At 41.2% G+C, this 19,321-nt stretch overlaps 1 protein-coding gene across 2 annotated transcripts in view; it reads right to left on the bottom strand.

Moving 5' to 3' along the window:
• The window catches only part of RCAN2 (regulator of calcineurin 2), a 268,960-nt gene that overhangs the window by 219,070 nt on the left and 30,569 nt on the right, over positions 1–19,321 (bottom strand). For both annotated transcript variants that reach the window (XM_047733367.1, XM_047733366.1), the window contains exon 2: positions 7,579–7,805. In XM_047733367.1, the coding sequence (XP_047589323.1) occupies positions 7,579–7,803 (225 nt within the window). In that variant the 5' untranslated portion in view covers positions 7,804–7,805. The remainder of the gene's footprint in view (positions 1–7,578; positions 7,806–19,321) is intronic.

Genomic DNA, 19,321 nt, shown 5'->3' with positions numbered 1-19,321 from the left:
GTGACTCCTGGCCAGCCTCCTTACATATTTAAAGACAACTGTTAAAGTTCTGCTAAGGATATGAGCAGTTTGATGAGGTAATTCAGAAAATGTTCTTGCATTATACCTATGCATGATTAGGTTGCTACAAAAGAAACAGAATATCAAGACCACTAAGAATAAATACAGTAGCCATGACTGAGTATTAATTTTAAATTTGAACTTCCTGGAAGCTAAGGAAAAAAAAAAAAAAGTAAGTTACATAATCTTCCTAGTGGGGGAAAAAAAAAAAAAAAACAGTTCCCCAAAGTAAACAAGGTTTTCTCAGTACTATGTTCTGAAAGAAACATAACACATGGACCTTTTTTACGGAAGCCTGAACAACATGTATCCTGGAACAAACACAGAAACAGTTCACATGTGGCAAAGGCTGAAATTAAACTTTCTTGAAACCCAAAGCTATCCTATCAAAGCACAACTTCCTTAGGATTCTACAAGGAGTGGCTAAATCCAGCCTTTCTTCCTACCTCCACAGCACAGGGGCCATCTGGGCTCTCCTTTCTGGAACCAGAGACAGAGAGTCACAGGCTGGGTAGTGAGGAGGGGGATAAAAGAGAACAAGGAAGGGAACCAAGGAGACCTAGCATCGTGTCACCTCCTCATTACCCATTTCACCTATAGAGAAGGTATGGTCAACCCCATTTTATAAAAGAGAGAATGGAGATTCAGAGAAGTTGGCTAAGAGCACATAACGAGTCTGCAGTAGAGGCAGATCTGGACCCAGGTTCTTCTAGATCCAAAGTCCTTGCACAGGGCCCTTCTGTCTCTCTCTAAGTGCCCACGTTATATCGAGGACTGGGGGGACGGGGGAGACGACAGGATGCCGAAGAACCATGAGCTTTCTCTATTGCCATCAAGACACTTGGATTCATCCAGCTGGAATGTAAGACCAGACCATCATATGAGGCAGTGCTTTCTATGCATAAATAATACACTAAATGACCTGGAGTTAGTAACAGCTGCAACTATAGGGGGAAAGTGTAGGCTTTGAACAAAGCACAAGATGTGATATTTCAACCTATATGCTGAAAAATCTTACCCATGTCATGTATCTGATCAATGGGTCTCCACCTCAAAACACGGATGGGAGATTATGGTACTTATAGTTAAAGCAATGGTTATGCTGTATAATAAAACATCCCCAGCAAAAAAATATTACCAAAATATCACCAGAAACTGATCAAACTTTAAAAAAAAAAAAACCCTACACAGATTATGCTCTATATATCCATTCTTCTTAAAAGGCAGAAGAGTATGATTGAACACTGTATGCAAAATTGTAAGTGGGTAGATAGTTATAAATGAGTAGGTAATAGTAAAGTATAAGTAGTGCCCTAATAACCCCTCTCATGCAGCAAATATCACATGATATTAATGCGATCGGCTCTCAGCTCATCCATACCACACTGATCTCATCCACAGAGCTAAATGTCAAGCCTGCTGTGAAAGATACCTTGGTATTCCTTTAAAGTTCATGTCCAAGCTCTCTGACTTTCTTTGGTTATCTCTGAACAGGTCCAGAATTTCAGACCACTGACCTAAGAACAGAATCAATGAAGTCCAGAAAGGCAGCGTGAGGCCAATGACATTTTCAGCTGGTAGGAGCAAAGGAGAATAATAAAAAACTTCTTCCCCCCACTTCCCCAGGGTTCCCTCTCTGAAATTGCCTCTTAAAGAAAGAAAGTTGTTAGGAGACACAACTCAAGAGTTATCCTTGAATTTATACAACCTTTTAAGTTTGAAATAATTGAAAGTTATCCATTATGATGAGGACCACTGTGATGCTTGTGCCTTGCTTGTACTTTTCGGGGGCTCCTGGCCTGGGAAGAGAGCAGAGAATGAAATCCAGCCTGCCCTCCACCTGTCAAGCCACTCACAACTGCTCTGGGCTGCTTCCACCCCTTCAGCTGAGGGAAAAGGGCACCACATTTTCAAATTCACCATCTTGGCCCAGACAGTATGTCCTAAGGTTGCTTCTGCCCATGGGGGCACCTTCTCATAATTCACAGCGTCACTGTATAGGCCAGCAGCGGCTCTGATGGCCACCATCTGAAATGGTTTCCAAGTACCTTCATCTTTCCAAGAAGGGAAAAAGCCTCCTGTCCCTCTTTAATATCATCCTGGACTCACTGGCACATGGCAGCCGTTTTTCCCCAGGTGCCATCAGGAATATACACTCACCTTCTCTTTGGCACAGAAACCAAATACTCTCAACTTTGTATGCACCAGGCTTAATTCTTTCCACTGCCTCAATTATTTGCAGGTAGTTAAGTGGGGCATTTAGAGTGGCTTGTCAGATGCTCAAGCCCCAGGGGGTCACTCAGTTCTGTGGAGAAGCAAGACACTAAATATGCCTCTGGAATATTTCAGTCACTTTAAGAAAGGTTAAGGTTCCAGGGAATGTCCTACAGCAGCTTTCAAATCTGCCCCACGCTGGGCCTCTCATCTGGCAGGTGCCCCCAAGTGATTAGCGGTGACTAATTATGGTTCCCAGTCATTGTCCAGAGAAAAGACAAAATGGGAATAACTTAACTGAGTACAATGATACCCACTGTCTTTTTCACAATTCAGACTTTCTTTAAAGCAACAACCTATTTGCAAATGTCACTTTCACCTATCCGGGATGAACAGCACAAGAAAAACAGCACAACTCGCTCATATTCTTAAATATGTGATATCTAATTTAACTGTTAACTGCTTTAGTATTTAAAACAAATGCTCCGTTATCATTTTCCCACCCTCGGGCCACCATAGTCTACTTCATTTCTTATTTTTTCAACCTATCTTCAGCGGCACTTAAACTACAGTAAATCATCTTCTTGTTTATCCTTTGCTACACATTTACAACTGAACTGATCTGGACTCAATGCATTTACATCTAGCTTGAGTCTTGCTATTGAATTGCCTGAGTTCTCTGCTTTACATTCTTTTACTTGACTGTTCAAGTGGTGGATAGCCAAGTTTATTTCTAGAACTGGTTTTCCATGGTCGAGTTTAGAGATGGTAAGGTATGGTGGGTAATGAATCAGAATTGAACATCGAGAGGACTTGTGCTTACTGTATCAACCTAGATAGACTAAGTTACACTCTTAAGAACAAACTCCCTAATCCCAGTGGTTTAAAGCAACAAAGGCTATTTTTTTTTCCCTTGTCATGTTACATGTTCCTCGTGTTGGCCAGAACTTTGTGTCATCACTCTCCTTACCCCACAACCCAAACTACCTGAGTAGGCACCACCTGGCACAAGTGTGAAAAGAACATTCTTCAGGGTCAAACATCCATAATTAAATGCTTGACTTGGAAGTGAGGTCGTTTCTGCTTACACACTGGGCAGAACTAGCCAGTGTGAAAAGAACATTCTTCAGGGTCAAACATCCATAATTAAATGCTTGACTTGGAAGTGACAGGTCGTTTCTGCTTACACACGGGGCAGAACTAGCCAGTGTGAAAAGAACATTCTTCAGGGTCAAACATCCATAATTAAATGCTTGACTTGGAAGTGACAGGTCGTTTCTGCTTACACACGGGGCAGAACTAGCCAGTGTGAAAAGAACATTCTTCAGGGTCAAACATCCATAATTAAATGCTTGACTTGGAAGTGACAGGTCGTTTCTGCTTACACACGGGGCAGAACTAGCCAGTGTGAAAAGAACATTCTTCAGGGTCAAACATCCATAATTAAATGCTTGACTTGGAAGTGACAGGTCGTTTCTGCTTACACACTGGGCAGAACTAGCCAGTGTGAAAAGAACATTCTTCAGGGTCAAACATCCATAATTAAATGCTTGACTTGGAAGTGACAGGTCGTTTCTGCTTACACACTGGGCAGAACTAGCCAGTGTGAAAAGAACATTCTTCAGGGTCAAACATCCATAATTAAATGCTTGACTTGGAAGTGACAGGTCGTTTCTGCTTACACACTGGGCAGAACTAGCCAGAGGGGTCCACAGAACACAACTGTGATATACACTCGGGAGGAAAGAAGCAGAAAGACACCCCCACTTATAGGACTGTCATGACAATTAAAGGCTTTAATGTTTATAAAGCCATTTGGAAGAGTACTTTGGCACCTTGCTGTATGCTATATAAGTACCTGCTACCATTATTCCTAATCACCATTATTTTTAAACTGAATAAATTCATCATTTTTGGAGGCCACTATCAAGTCAGGTTTCTCCTTACTCAATCTCATTTGGCTAAATGTTTCGTGATGGTTGTTTCCCTGTTCTCCTTTAGCTACCAGTGAATGCCAATGTCCCATTGAGGAAACACTCACCTATCTTCAGAACAGACACAGGGCAGCCCCCAGGATATCCCTCCAGCCTCACCTGTCTCAAGATGAGTCTCTGTAGCCCAGCTGGATCCAGAAAGGCAAACCCAGGGGAGCATGCCAAAGGGAAATGAACCCTAGTAACTTTTTGGTGTTGCAAGCTGTGAAGATCCCAGTTCTAAATGTGCTTCATACAAAAATATTTATGTTTCAAGCTGTAGCATGCAAACAGCAATCTGCATTTATTGGTTGCAGATGCCAATTTCCTCCAGCTCCGGTTCTCTTCTGTGTTATATAAACAAATCTCAACCATCTGGACCACAACAAGCCACTCTGAAGTATGTGCTCACTCCTTGCAAAAAGCATCAAATCAAAATATAATCTCACAGAATTCTGCCTAACAGAAAATCAGAGTGAACAATTTTCACAAAGCTGTTTTTAAAATGTTCTTTAGGTGTCAGAATAGGATAGACGGGATAGCAGAAAGAAACTTCTAATAAGTACTCTGATGAAGAAAAACCAGCATAACAGGAAGATCAGATCCTGTGGTGTTACCTATATTAACAGTCCAATTTAGGGGCTTCCAAAGTAGTTCAAAAAGGAAAAGAGCTCAGAAAAATCGTCTCAGACAGGTGGAAAGACAGAGAAGAGACTGGTGCAAGGCTCATTCAGGATAGTCAGAGAGCAAAAGCTGTAATTCCTCCCAGCTAAGGAAGTTGAAATGTATGCTTTATAATACCTGCAAAAAACAATCTAAACTATAGTCCATCAATATCAAGGAACAATGAACCAGAAGCAGACTGTGCCAAGAAAGAAAGGACAAGTTCCACGTGTTGCCACCTAGCCACCTGGACCTCTGAAATGAATACTAACCATCACTTTCAATGTCTTGTCTCCCTGATATAACTCCAGGCTGCTAAACTCATCTTCCCAAGGCCAAGTATTTTAGAACATCACCACAGCCAGCTTTGCCCACAGGCAAATGCAGGAGGGCTAGAAATGCCTCCTGTTCCTTTTCCCTCCACCTAAAGATATCCCCATATCAACTTAGCACAGTGCCTAAAACGTCCACCCTTCAGGAAAGAATGATTTTCAGACTTAGGTGACTTAGATTCATGAACTTTGAAAACTGTGGAACTTCCTGAGAGACTGGCATACAAAACAAGTCAGTTCTGTTAAAATGGTGAAAATCAATGGAAGTCAAAGGAAGACCATAAAGGTCTGGGACTTGACAAGAAGGATGTGGCAGGGAAAATGAGGATCCCCAAGTCTCCCCAAATACATATTCCAGTGTCCCATGGTCGTGCCTCCTTGCTACTGTCAACTCATTTGGTATCTGATCATCTTGCTTTGTCGTCCGTAACCATGGATACATGATTAGTATATGTAAATCAAAACTGAATCTAGATCAGATTATTTGATATCCTGTAGACTTTGCTCAAGTGGGGGCTATAAAACCACCCCAAAGTAGAAGAATTTCCATCTGATTTAATAAGTCCAATTATGTAGACTTTGGCCAATTACGAAATTCACCTCCTTGACTATAAAAATGTGGTCTAAATAATTTGAAACTGGCTCCGCTGAACTACATCTTGTTGATTTCAACTCAATATTTTATCGAGGTGATTTAAAAACCAAATACTTTTGGTCAAGCTGCAATGTACCAACTTTGTATACAAATTAAAAGAGAGTATTTTGTAATCCATGATTCAGTCATAGATCAGAGTATCAGAACAGATGTGGGAACTCTGCCCAAGCTTCTGTCTTCCTATATAACCAATCCTGGATCAGTAGATCAGTCATGCTTGAGCAGCACTCCAGAATGGGATAAGCTCCTCCCTAGGTCCTACTGTTTCAATCTACCAGGAAGTATTTAATCAGGAAAGAATCAAAATCCTCTTTTGGTCTCTAAGGAAAATCCTTCTAATTGTTGATTCATTTAGATAAACAGATGACAGAATGAGAAAACAATTTGTTTCATAGTTAATGTCAGGCAGATTTCAGGGGGGAAATTACTGGGTCTGAGTAAATTCTAATCTGTGTTATAAACTGGTTTTAATCCAAGAGCAAAATTCCTAGTTTCTTTCAAAGAGATCACATGCAATTTTCTTACTTCAAACAGTCGAGGGATTACAACACTGGAGGTTCTAATCACATTAAAGGCCTCAGATTTCAAGCTATTTTTAGCCTATCATGTTGATGTTCAACTCCAAAGTAATATCAATATAAAACTATCTTTATAATTCCTAATCCTCCAGCCTATCAGAATTGTTTACAAAACCAATAAAATCCAATAAAAAAAAAAGACTTCCAGTAATTGTTTTCAGGCAAAAGAGTTTGGAGTTCAGCAAATGGCAAAATCAGCCTAAGTTTGTGAAACGGCAATCATAACTCCTACTCTTATATCTCACACAGAGGCTTATAATTCAGTTTAGGAAAAAAGGACCTTCCCCCCCAAAAGTGTTGCCCATGTTTTATAACATGCTATTATAGTACATGTTTGCAATTAGAAATCTACATTTAAAAAAAAAAAAAAGAAAAGAAATCTACATCGACAGGAAAGGTTTGATCTAGTCAGACACCCCACTAAAAAGATCAGAGAAATCTAAAATGAGCTTTAAAAAGATCTCCAAGCAGAATACTTAACTCCAATTTCCAAGAATACTTACACTGAATCAGGTTTGTTTCTTCAGATGGGAAACTCCATTCTCTGGAAAATACTTGTACACAGACAACCTCATTCCCCAATCACTTCAAATCAGCCATTTTTCCTCAAATTCTTGCCACACACTTAACAATTCCACCCTGTGTGATACCACTGAGCAAAGCAAGACTCCGAGAATCAGCCAACTGACCTTTCTAATAACACCTGTGGAACTCCGCTCACAGCTAGGCTTGGAACTTTCCCAACTGCAGCAGGGGTAGGGGTACAAGAGAGCTTGTGCCATTTGGCAGAATAGGAAAAAATCAAACTTTTTTAAAGCAACGTCTCTTTCCTAGCCCAAGGGGTATCTCCTGCAATCGCTATTCCTAACACCACTTGCTCTGTTAGATAGGCCCGTGAGTCTCCGAGGATGAGAGCTGATTCAACATCCACAATCTTGTCACAGTTCGTTGATAACTAAAATAGGCTTTTCTCCTCCTGCTCTGCATGCCAAGAACAGAGACAACCACACATTTTCCAAAACTTCAATCACAAATAAGCCATGGAAATACTTTGGGATAATGCCACATCTCCCCATGATTCCCAAGTAGAAAAGGCTCATTACCTTGCTCTCTTCTCCTTCAAACACTGACTGGTGAACGTTGCACGCAAACAGTGAGTTGGGGAGGTCGTTGAAGTCAGTGATTGCTTGAAAGGCTTCCTCTGCAAAACACCGAGTTACGGCCCAGTCTCTGTCTATGCAGCAGAGCAAGAGAAGTCCTCCATCCTCTGGGATGTGCCCCTGCTGCCCCAGGCTCCTCATTCCAATGAAGTAGGATTCTCCCCTCATTCCTGAGGACACAAAGACGGACATACATTAGTAGACACTGATTCCTTCACACTTGGTTCTAAGCCCATGGTTCTAGATTGTGTGGGGCAAAGCAGGGGAGTGTGATGAGAAGCAGGGACTAGGAGGAGGAGGAAGACCCAGAAAGTTCACATTACCCTCCCTGGTCTCTTGAGTCACTATTTCCCATCCAGCTCTGCCTCCAGGCAACAACCCAGTCAGCTCTATCATCAAAAAACCCCACTTAACCAAGATATAAATTGGAGGTTGGGCGCTGTAGCCCAGCTGCCCAGCGCTGACTAGATATAGGACCTGGAAAAGATGTAACCTCTCCCAGCCTTCGCTACCGTATGAAAATCAAACAGAAACAGGGAGGGCTTTGACAAGTTAGATAATGAATTCTGTAACACCACCGCCACTGCCACCAACACTACTGATGCTTATCTTTTACTGAGTTCCAGGAACTGTTCTAAATGATTGACACGCATCAACTAACCTATTAAATCTTCGCAACAGTCTATGAGATTGGTACCAATGTTATCCCCATTTTACAGATGGAAAAACTGAAGAACAAAGCAAGGAAGTAACTTTTACTATGTCAGTGATAAAACGGCAGGACTAGAATTCAAACCCAGGGAATCTGGCACCAGAGCTCACTTTCCTGTACCATGGAAATGGAACTGGTCAAAATTAGTGCAAGTTCGTATTTAAGGAAGAACAATCTACTTCATTACCACCCGAATCCTGACTGTGGTAACTCTAGCAGTGAATGGAGTATCCATAATGAAGACACACACACGTGTGCATGCACACACACACACACACATACACTCACCCCTACCTTCTGCCTGGGATCATTACTGTAAGTAATTTGTGAATTCTGGATTTTGAAAATAAGTACTATTACGGTTAATCCACAGGATCTAGATACAGATTCCCTTTCCTCATAGCCCCCATCACAGAACTTTCTAGTATTCATCTTACCTAGCTTTGTTCAATCATTCTATTATTTCCTAACTCCAGCATTTCAAAATTCTACCCAGCTGCAACCAGTTGGAGAGGTTTCTCTCTTTTTTTTTTTACATTGACACCTTGTAATAGATTTTATCAGCTTCCCCACATATTTTGAGGACAGTAGCTATATTTTTCCTTAGTATCCATTTTCATGCCTGTCATGTTCAGTAATTTGAAGCCCTGAAGGTGAAATAATTTGTCCGTGGGCATACAAGTAAGGCCGACAGACACCTCTAATGTGGCTTCTGGGCCATCTTCAGTAAGTTCCCTTTCCCCAGCCCCAGCATGGCCAAGTACAGGACAGACGGGTGGGACCCACAGAATATCCCTCTGCCCTCAAGACGTTTGCTGGACACAAATTCTGATCCCCAGACTAGTAGGGGTTCCTGGGTATATCTCTCTTGAGCTCTGAATATATCAATCAGGTGATGAGGTTATGTTTTAGTTTCTATATTTCCTAGAAACAAAGCCCAAGTGGGAACCTGATCGGCATCACTTGATGGCAATATAAATAATGCATTACATATAAAATCTTGGGGCTGGCTGGGACAAAAGCCAAAAATTTAAAAATTTGAGGTAATAACTCTAAAAGCAGATCAATGTAACTGTGGTAAATACAAACTGTTATTCCATATAACATCCAGTAGAAGCATTCCTATATTTTAAAGTTCTTAAAACTCTAATTAATACATTTGTTGTATTTAAGTCAACGAACTATTTTTTTTTAAGATTTTATTTATTTATTTGACAGAGAGAGAGAGAGAGAGAGAGCACAAGCAGCGGGAGGTGCAGGCAGAGGGAGAAGCAGGTTCCCCTCAGAAGCCCGATGTGGGGCTCGATCCCACGACCCTGGAATCATGATCTGAGCAGAAGGCAGATGCTTAACTGACTGAGCCACCCAGGTGCCCCAACAAAGTATTTATTTTATTTTATTATTGTTATTTTTTAGGATTTTACTTATTTATTTGACAGAGCACAAGCAGGAGAAACTGCAGAGGAAGAGGGAGAAGCAGGTTCCCCACTGAGCAAGCAGCCCGATGCGGGGCTTGATCCCAGGACCCTGGGATCATGACCTGAGCTGAAGGCAGATGCTTAATCAACTAAGCCACCCAGCCACCCCAATTTATTTTAAATAAAACTATAGTACAGCTTTCAAGCTTTGTTTTATTCTATAATTAATCCAAGATATATGAATATTTGTAATTACACAGTACTTACATATGTATTTGTTTTCCTTCATATTAAGATTTATACCACTGCTTCAAATATTTACTATAATATGCATAATAACCATCATTTATTATTAGAGTACTAATTAATACTAAGAATAATTACTAAAAGCATTAAAATAGTATTATTTTCATCAGTGGATTATAGGAAACCTCTTAATAATGAAGTCAGAATCATCCAGTAGCATGAAGTATAGCTATTATGTGTCAATATTGATTTATTTATTTTTTTATTTATTTTATTTATTTGACAGACAAAGATCACAAATAGGCAGAGAAGCAGGCAAAGAGAGGAGGAAGCAGGCTCCCTGCTGAGCAGAAAGCCTGATGCAGGACTGGATCCCAGGACCACGGGATCATGACCTGAGCCGAAGGCAGTGGCTTAACCGGCTGAGCCACCCAGGCGCCCCCTGATTCTATTTTTAATCCCGTCCCTCTTATTCAAAATTTTTAAATTAATCAAAATTGATCCCAAAATGTTCCTAAATGTTTTCTGAGAATGTTTCAATTATTCTTTTTCTGAAAGAAATAAAAATCTATTGCTGAACAAATTAATTAAATAGACGGAATATTAATCCTTACTCGGGGCTCATTTTAATCTACTCAAATAGCCTTAACTTCTGTTTTAAGCTGTAACAATACAATTATCTTCATGAGACTTTATTTTAAGCTCATTACTTTCAGTAAAGATTTAAAAGGTGAAGGCATTTTTGGCAAACAACCTATTCTACTTATATGGAGAAATATTTTAGAAGTCAGAGCTTTGAACAAAGGAACCCTGATTTCTCTTTCCAGTCCCATTACTGAGTCAGTAGTAACCTGGAGAAGTCCATCAATCATTCGATGACTCAGTTTATCTTTATAAAAGGAGAACAAAAACATCTCTCTGCCTCCCTTCCTCTGCAGAGGAGGAAGAGGCAGGGCAATGAAAGAGAAAGGGAAGAACTGATCAACATCAGCATTCACCACTACATAAAAGGATAAGTAATATAAAGTAGGGTAAAAACAGGACATCACGATAATCTCAAGGCAAGACTGTTACTCTTTGGTATTACCGCTAACCTTTAGCAAACGCAAGCAAACAGAAATAAAGGGAAGCTCTCAACACCAAAAGAACTCCTAAAAAGAAATGTCAAGGTCTGATACAGCCCAAAAGAACTAGTTTATCTTTAAACTCATTTCAAAACCCTGAACTATTGTAAAACAACTTCAAAGCAACAGCTGTCTGCATAGCATAAGAAGCTTTACATGTATCATCCTCATTTCTAAACCTGAGGTTGGTCATCCAAAAAAAGAGCTGCTTTCAGCACCAGACACCTCCGTGGGAGGGTTTCCCAACCTCCCCCACAGCCCGGGAACATGACCTCCTTCCTCTGCACGCGCTGAGCACCCCGTACAGCCTTCTCCCAGGGGTCACCCTGCACCTGCTTACTGCTTTACTAGCCCACATCTCAAACCAGACTGGGAGCCCCTTGAGAAGAGAGACTGACCTGTCTTCATCCGTGTATCTTCAGCCCGGTTCATCTAGAAAGGCCTCAAAAGGATGTTTGACGGAATTAAGGAATCATGTAAAAAAGAGTCATCTTCAAAAAATAACAGACAAACCAGTGAGTTCTAGTGGTCTTAAAATACATAAACAAATAATATTTACTTCACATGTATCCACTAACACTGAAAACAACCTGCTGACTTCCATGTTAAGGTTAGATTTATAAGATGGAATTTTATAAATGGAAGATAGCAAGAACCACTCAAAGGATTCCTCTAGCTAAAATGAAAAAAGTGCAGGGAATAATTAAAATAATATATTTTTTTAATTATACAAGTTCACTGAAGAAAAAAAACTGAAAATTCAGAAAGGGACTTTACAAAGAAAATAAAAGCAAACCATAATCCTACTATCTAGAGAAAACTGTATTAAGAGTTTGGTACATTTAGTTCTAGTGCTTTTTCACATGTGTAATTTCTAAACAAAACTGGGATCCTGCTGTTTCGTATCCCACTTCTTTTTCAAAACATTGATATAATCAAGAGCAATTCTCTGTAACATTACATATTCTTTGAAAACACTAATTTTAATGGACACATAGTATCCCAGTGTACAGATCGGTCATAATTTACTTAACCATTCTTCTGTTATTTGACATTTAGAAAACATAAATTTCCATCATCATGTGCATCTGGAAACCCACTATCCACTATTAAAATATAAATGGTCTCCTGAAAGAACCTGAAAACTTCTTCACATGCAGAGAAGACACATCTTTATAACATGCTGGAAGGGGCATACTTGAGTTCCACCCCTTCTCAATGTTGCGTGCTTTCTGGACTGTGGTTTTCACATCAGCAAAATGGAGAAAGAATGTGACTTTGTCTATTTTACGGTCTACCGTGAACATCCAATGAGATGAAGCACATGAACGTCTTTCAAAGCCTCCAAAATAATATGTGAATTAAAGCTATTTATTACTCCTTCTCAGCTCATCCAGAGAAGGCAATGGCAGAGGAACCTGGCCGTATTGAGGTGCTTGCCATCCATTACTGTTAAGTGTAGGGACACATGAATGTCTATGAGGGCTAAGCCCATATCATTAAGATGAGAAACCAGTGGAGATGCTGCTCCAATATTTGGTTTGAGTGTGGCTGATGACTCCAGAGGAAGGGAATAATGACCATAATACAAGAGAGAGCAATGAAAATAGAAAAAAAGCAATGTTGTCCCCCCCAAACACCACTAACAACACAATAACGGTTATAATCCTAGAGAGTTAGTAGCAATGAGAATAATAGATGCTTGAATTTGACTCATTTTAATGAAGGAGGAAGCATGAAGACAGGAAGATTTTCAACTATTTCACTATTTTGCTACAATGTGAAAATGATTTTATCCAAGATCCTCAGATAACCTTATAGCACTAATTAAACATTTAAAGACTTGAAATGAAGACGGTACAGCTCCTTCTATGAAGAGTAGTCCCCTGAAACTTAAAGATGCCCATTCAGTATCAAAGAGTTAGCAAATGAATAAATGTTTGTTGTGCAAATAAGGGAATAAATTTTCCCTCAATAAACAAGAATAATTTATTGCCGGGTTTCTACACAAGGAATGAAGCTTTCCAAAACCCCTACCTTTCATTCCCTGCAAACACTTACTTGGTACACCTGAACCCAGGAGAAGGGACTTCATAAAGGCAGCTGACTCTGTTGGCTATCATTACTGTCACAGTGTTATCAACATGCATGAGAGTCAGATTTCTGAATTCAGAATTCCAGAAAAATTCCACCTTTCTGGGAATAGGACATACCTCATGCAAATGGAGAGCCATGCATTTGCTCATAGGATTTCTGGTCTAGAAAGTCTTCTATAAGTCTCGGGGTGCCTGAGTGGCTCAGTCAGTTGAGTGGCTGCTTTCATCTCAGGTCATGATCACACCCCACGTCAGGCTCCCTGCTCATAGGGGAGTCTGCTTTCCCTCTCTCTCTGCCCCTCCCCTTGCTTGTGTGTGCTCTCTCTCTCTCTAATAAATAAAATCTTAAAAAAAAAAAAGTCTTATATAAGTCTGGATATAAAAGGAGGGGTAATTCCAAATAATCCCATGAGAACAGCAGAGAGCCAAGACAAAAAAAAAAAAAAAAAAAAAAAAAACATAAAAAAACAAAAACAAAACCAGATTTTAAACCTCCATGGAGATGCTCATATTCATACTAGCTTCACTATCAAGTAAAATCAGCCCTTGGAAGGGCTAGATTGGTAATAATCTCATCTTGAGTCCCCTCAACATGGAGAGAACATCACAGCCAATTCTGAGTACCACTCATTACAGAAAAACTAGAAGTCTTTCTCAGGACATTATTTAGGGTCATCCAAGGGCCAAAAGTCATGTCATCTGAAAAAGAGGGGCATGGGAAGACACAGCCTCGTAAAGCATAGGAAAAGGAGTCTTGAGTGAGGTCACAGTTGCCATCAACTTCTGAAAGAGAAAATAGAATTTTAGTGTAAAGTGATAAGAAAGAAGTCAAAGCAGGGAGAAAGAATTCATCTTCATGAATGGTGCCGTGGATCTTTCAACAATTCGGGCTGAAACCGACATGTCCTGCCTCGTGTCTTGTATGAGTGACAGCCAATGAGTCAGTTCCACAGAGCAGGGGACAAACATCCGGTGGGATGTCAGAGGGAATCCGAAGACCAGGGGGCTGGCTAGCTGGCTGCATTTCTGTTATGGTCTCTTCTCACCTGGAAATTTTTATCTTTTCACGATTAGAAGAAAATACACAGAAGAGGAAACTATTTATCTCTGGGTTTAACGATGCTCAAGAAAGGGAAATTTAGGGGCACCTGGGTGGCTCAGTGGGTTAAGCCTCTGCCTTCGGCTCAGGTCATGATCCCAGGGTCCTGGGATCAAGCCCCACATCGGGCTCTCTGCTCTGCAGGGAGCCTGCTTCCTCCTCTCTCTCTGCCTGCCTCTCTGCTTACTTGTGATCTCTGTCAATTAAATAAATAAAATCTTTAAAAAAAAAAAAAGAAAGGGAAATTTATAACCTTTAGCAAAAGTTTTCTCCGGTGTTAAAACCTTTAATTAGATACTCACAGCTGCCTATGTTTTTCATTTTCCAGGTTATTCAAACCAGAAAGTGAGAATTATTTAGATAGTAAATAATGACCCACGAAGGGGAAAAAAATGAGCTAGACTTAAAAAAAAAAAAAAAAAAGCAACTTACATTGGGTTTATTTTTCCTTAGACAAAAGAATGTTAAAGATTTAACTTGTCTGGGGGCGCCTGGGTGGCTCAGTGGGTTAAGCCGCTGCCTTCGGCTCAGGTCATGATCTCAGAGTCCTGGGATCGAGCCCCGCATCGGGCTCTCTGCTCGGCGGGGAGCCTGCTTCCTCCTCTCTCTCTGCCTGCCTCTCTGCCTACTTGTGATCTCTCTGTCAAATAAATAAATAAAAATCTTAAAAAAAAAAAAAAAAAAAGATTTAACTTGTCTGTTTTTTAAATGAAGAACAGGAATGTAAGACTTTTTGCAATAAGAGCAATAAATAGGGGGAAGAAATGCCTCAATACCACGTTATGGCCAGCTGAGCAGGATAAATAAGGAAAGAGAATAGCTGGAAATGATTAATGAATAATTCACTTTGATTTTAAGTTCAATTTTGATTGAAAAACAAGTCAAAGGATTATGGGAGTTTTGTTGGTTGGGAGGACCTTAAGAATGACAATGCCGAGTGGACTAAGGATAACAACTAAGAATCCAATGTTGTGTTAATAGAGAAGAAATGTCTACAGCTACTCTTTTTTAAGTTGACTATAAGGTTAAATGAATCCAGTTCAAATTTTTAAAGAATAGAAGATTCAACGTTTTACAGTATTTAAAATCCCTTCAGCTCTAAAATTGATTCTTTGACGATAGCTCGACAAAAACAAGCTTATTAGAAGAAAACTTTTGTATGAAAAACAATAATCATTTTAAATTAAATCATATCCTCAGCTATCATTTTTGGCCTGGCCAAATGGGTAAAGTCTTTTCGATGCCATTTTGGTATTTTAATATCTAGACCTTCTTAGGGATACACCAGGCCTTTTGTTCATTTTTGTCCATCTTAAAGGGAGACTGAAGTACAATATTAGTAACAACAAACCATCCCAGCCATCCTGACATACAAAGGAGAGACATGATATTCTTAGGCTCTGCTCCACAGAAATCCATTAGAGCACTTTCTGAAATATAATGGGACCTATTTAATTCAGCGACAGAATTTTCATACCTGCTGAGTTCCATGAACTTCATGCTATTCTTGATACCATTTGGGATCAGTCCTGAAAGAATCAGGAACATGCAGTTTCCCCTCATGGTTTTCAAAGGAAATTATCCACATTCCTCAGTCATGGCTCCCTCTAGGCCATGTTCTGGCACCGCTGTTCTACCTTAAGCTCCCACAGGAAAATAATTCAATTATCTCAATTCCCCTAGGAAGCAGCTTCTTATGAATCTTCATGAAATTGGAAAGGAGGGGGAGTTGTTTCCATCATCTACTTTTGTACTGGATTCTACAGGAGTAATGGGTGTACAGACTTGACCAGAATAATATGCATGCAGGGTTTTAATGCCTGTGGTCTGCCAGGAAGATGTGCACATCCTGAATATTCTTCCAATGGACAAAATAAAAAGGGAAAGAAGAATCTCAAATTTACTCAGGGTCAGATGGAATAAGGAGATAAGGAATTTTTATTCCACTCCCACAACACTGAGATCATCAAGAAAATGGGTTTCAAATAGGCTTGTTGCGGGAGAAGAGTTAAGTAGAGAAAACACCACCTTTTATGAAAGGTTGGAGGATTGAGGAGGCTGTTCTTAACGACGGGAAAATCTATTTGTACAAAGAATGACCTACAATGAGCCATAGATTTATTAAAGAAAATAAGCAATAATTAGAACATAACCACCCGGGGCGCCTGGGTGGCTCAGTGGGTTAAAGCCTCTGCCTTCGGCTCAGGTCATGATCCCAGGGTCCTGGGATCAAGCCCCACGTCCGGCTCTCTGCTCAGCCGGGAGCCTGCTTCCTCCTCTCTCTCTGTCTGCCTCTCTGCCTACTTGTGATCTCTATCAAATGAATAAATAAAATCTAAAAAAAAAAAAAAAAGAACATAACCACCCAAAAGAGAAGAGCTTTGGTCATTGTATTAGTCAAGGTCCCAGTAGGAAACAGATGGCATGCTCAAATTGGGATCATTTGAAAAGAGTTTGATAAAGCAGCTGTTTGCAGAAGTGCAGGCGGGATATAAGGAAACCACAGAAGGTTATTTCAAAACCCTGGGTTAGCACTATCCCTAGACCTCAAGAGGTGGGAAGCGGGGAGGGGTTTTCAGAACGGGGACACACCAGGGAGCACAAGCAGACGACCCCTGACACATCTTTGGTTGAGGGGTATAGCCCATCCACAGTGGCACCACAAAGAGGGAAACAGAGGGATCACTATCCCCATCTTGCTCTCTTTCTATGACCTGCTGGCACCTTCCATTGGCCAAACCCAACTGCAAACCAGAGGGCAAAGGAACTATAGCAGAGAGTACGTGGCTCCGCCATCGGGAGCACCGCACACAACAGGAAGCGATGGAGAGAGAGGTTCCTGGGATCAAGCGAAGAGATCAAGCACAGTCTTCGTAACTGGGTAGTCATCTAAACATTTCATAGGTTAACTTCAACAGAACATGATTTAAGCATTTAAACCTGAGGCATTTGTAAATGACAGGTCAAATCAGCTTGCATGATACAGCCACAGATTTACTATTTCTTACCATATGTACCATTTCTTTGTATTTGTATTTGCCACTGTGTTTGTGTGTTTCTTTGTTTGTTTGTTTTTTAAGACGAGGAAGAGTGAAAGGGGAATGAGCAACAATGTGTGTGCACCATCGCGGACTACTTATTCTTGAGCCCCGTGTGGAGGCAGAAAACAGTCCTTTCATTACTGCTGTCAGAAGAAGCTTAAAGAAAGCCCCAAGCCTCTCGATGAGCCTAGCAATTATATGCAAAATAACTTTTCACAGGAGGATAACACTTCAAAAGTGAGCAGCAAAGCAGGTGAAGGTTGCTATGGTAGCTAAGAAGTCCGATTTATCCTGTCATCTTTCGCCTTCTGCTTTCAGACCACTGGGGAGAAATACAGTGAGAAGGATCTAGAGCAGAGATGGAGAGATGGGGCACCCCGCCTCCGAGAAAATCCATCCAAGAAGGGTCAGAGCTGTGCAGACCTTCTAAGTGAGAAAGAAAAGGCAGACTGGAAGACTGCACAGAGGGGCGGGGGGAGGGATACAGAGCTGCTCCGAACTCATTAGGAGGCCAAGGAGACAGGTAGCACTCTCTCTGATAAGATTAGCAGAGGACAATCAGCTTGATTGTAAGCTCTTTTTAATATAAGAGGGCAAAGAATGAGGAAGAGAGAGACAAATATCGTTATTTCTGTGCCCAGCACACAATATGCTATCTTTTTTCCCTCAAATACAGCTAAATGTCCATGGCACCTCCACGTTAAAAACCTTCCGTAACGGGGGCGCCTGGGTGGCTCAGTGGATTAAGCCACTGCCTTCGGCTCGGGTCATGATCTCAGGGTCCTGGGATCGAGCCCCACGTCGGGCTCTCTGCTCAGCAGGGAGTCTGCTTCCTCCTCTCTCTCTCTCTGCCTGCCTCTCTGCCTACTTGTGATCTCTCTCTCTGTCAAATAAATAAATAAAATCTTTAAAAAACAAACAAACAAACAAAAAAAAACCTTCCGTAACGCCTTAAGATCTATCAAATTCAATAAAAACCATTCTTTGGCCCAGCAAACCAGGACCCCCACAAGAAGATGACAGTCTTCCTTCCTATGTATCTACTCTCTCCCTAGCACAGAGAAGGAAAGTCCTAGTCTCTGCACTAAGTTCCAGCTGCATCAGTAATGACCACAACAGCATCAGTTATTGACGGCTCCTTTGCTGGGTGGCCCTCAACAACTTCCTTGAGCTTTCCTCACGTCTCAGCTTCGCACCTGCCAGCCCCCAGCCCCACCCAGCACCATGCCACTCATGCTGAAGTCATTTCTGGGGCTGCTGCCTTCAGACCCCACTCTGAGCCCCAGTGCACGAGATGAGATCATCCCTGACAGACCCCATTGTCTTGTGTTTGTCCCACCTCTCGAGACACTTCCTTTGTCTTACTCCCCTCTCGCTGTTGAGGGCAGGGGCGGCTGGGTCTCCCCCACCTTGATAACCCCAGGAGCTGCTAAACAGGACACCATCCTTGGAAGATGGCCTTTCTTGAACTGAATGGAGTTCAAGTTCTGAATGTGATTCTCAGCTTCCCAACATACTAGCTGCCTGTCCTTGGAAAGTAACTTCGTGTCTCTGGGTTCAGTTTCCTTATCCATAAAGTAGCATTAGAAAGTAAACCGAGGTGCCCAAACTGGCATCCCTTACGCCAAGGCCAAGTCAACAAACGTGGGCTTAATACTAAGCTAACTGTAGTTTCAACCTCCCCCCCCCAGATGAGGTCTTAACCAGTTACTCAGGAATTTTCTGATCAGCACCTATGGTAACCTATCCCATGGGCCCTCTCCAAACCCCACCACCCCAATGGAAGATATGGCCACCCAGGAAGAGGAAGGTGATCTTGCCTGAAACAATCCTATTCATCCTGAGGCTAATAACTTTCTTGTCCCACCCTCCTTCCCATAAATACCCGCCATGTTGTACAACTCTTTGGAGCTCTCCTCTACTTGTTAGATGGGAGGCTGCCCAATGCAT

Source organism: Lutra lutra, chromosome 6, assembly GCF_902655055.1.
Source record: "Lutra lutra chromosome 6, mLutLut1.2, whole genome shotgun sequence".
Taxonomy (NCBI): domain Eukaryota; kingdom Metazoa; phylum Chordata; class Mammalia; order Carnivora; family Mustelidae; genus Lutra; species Lutra lutra.
Note: the sequence above shows the minus strand (reverse complement) of the source record. Positions and strands in the feature narration are given on the sequence as shown.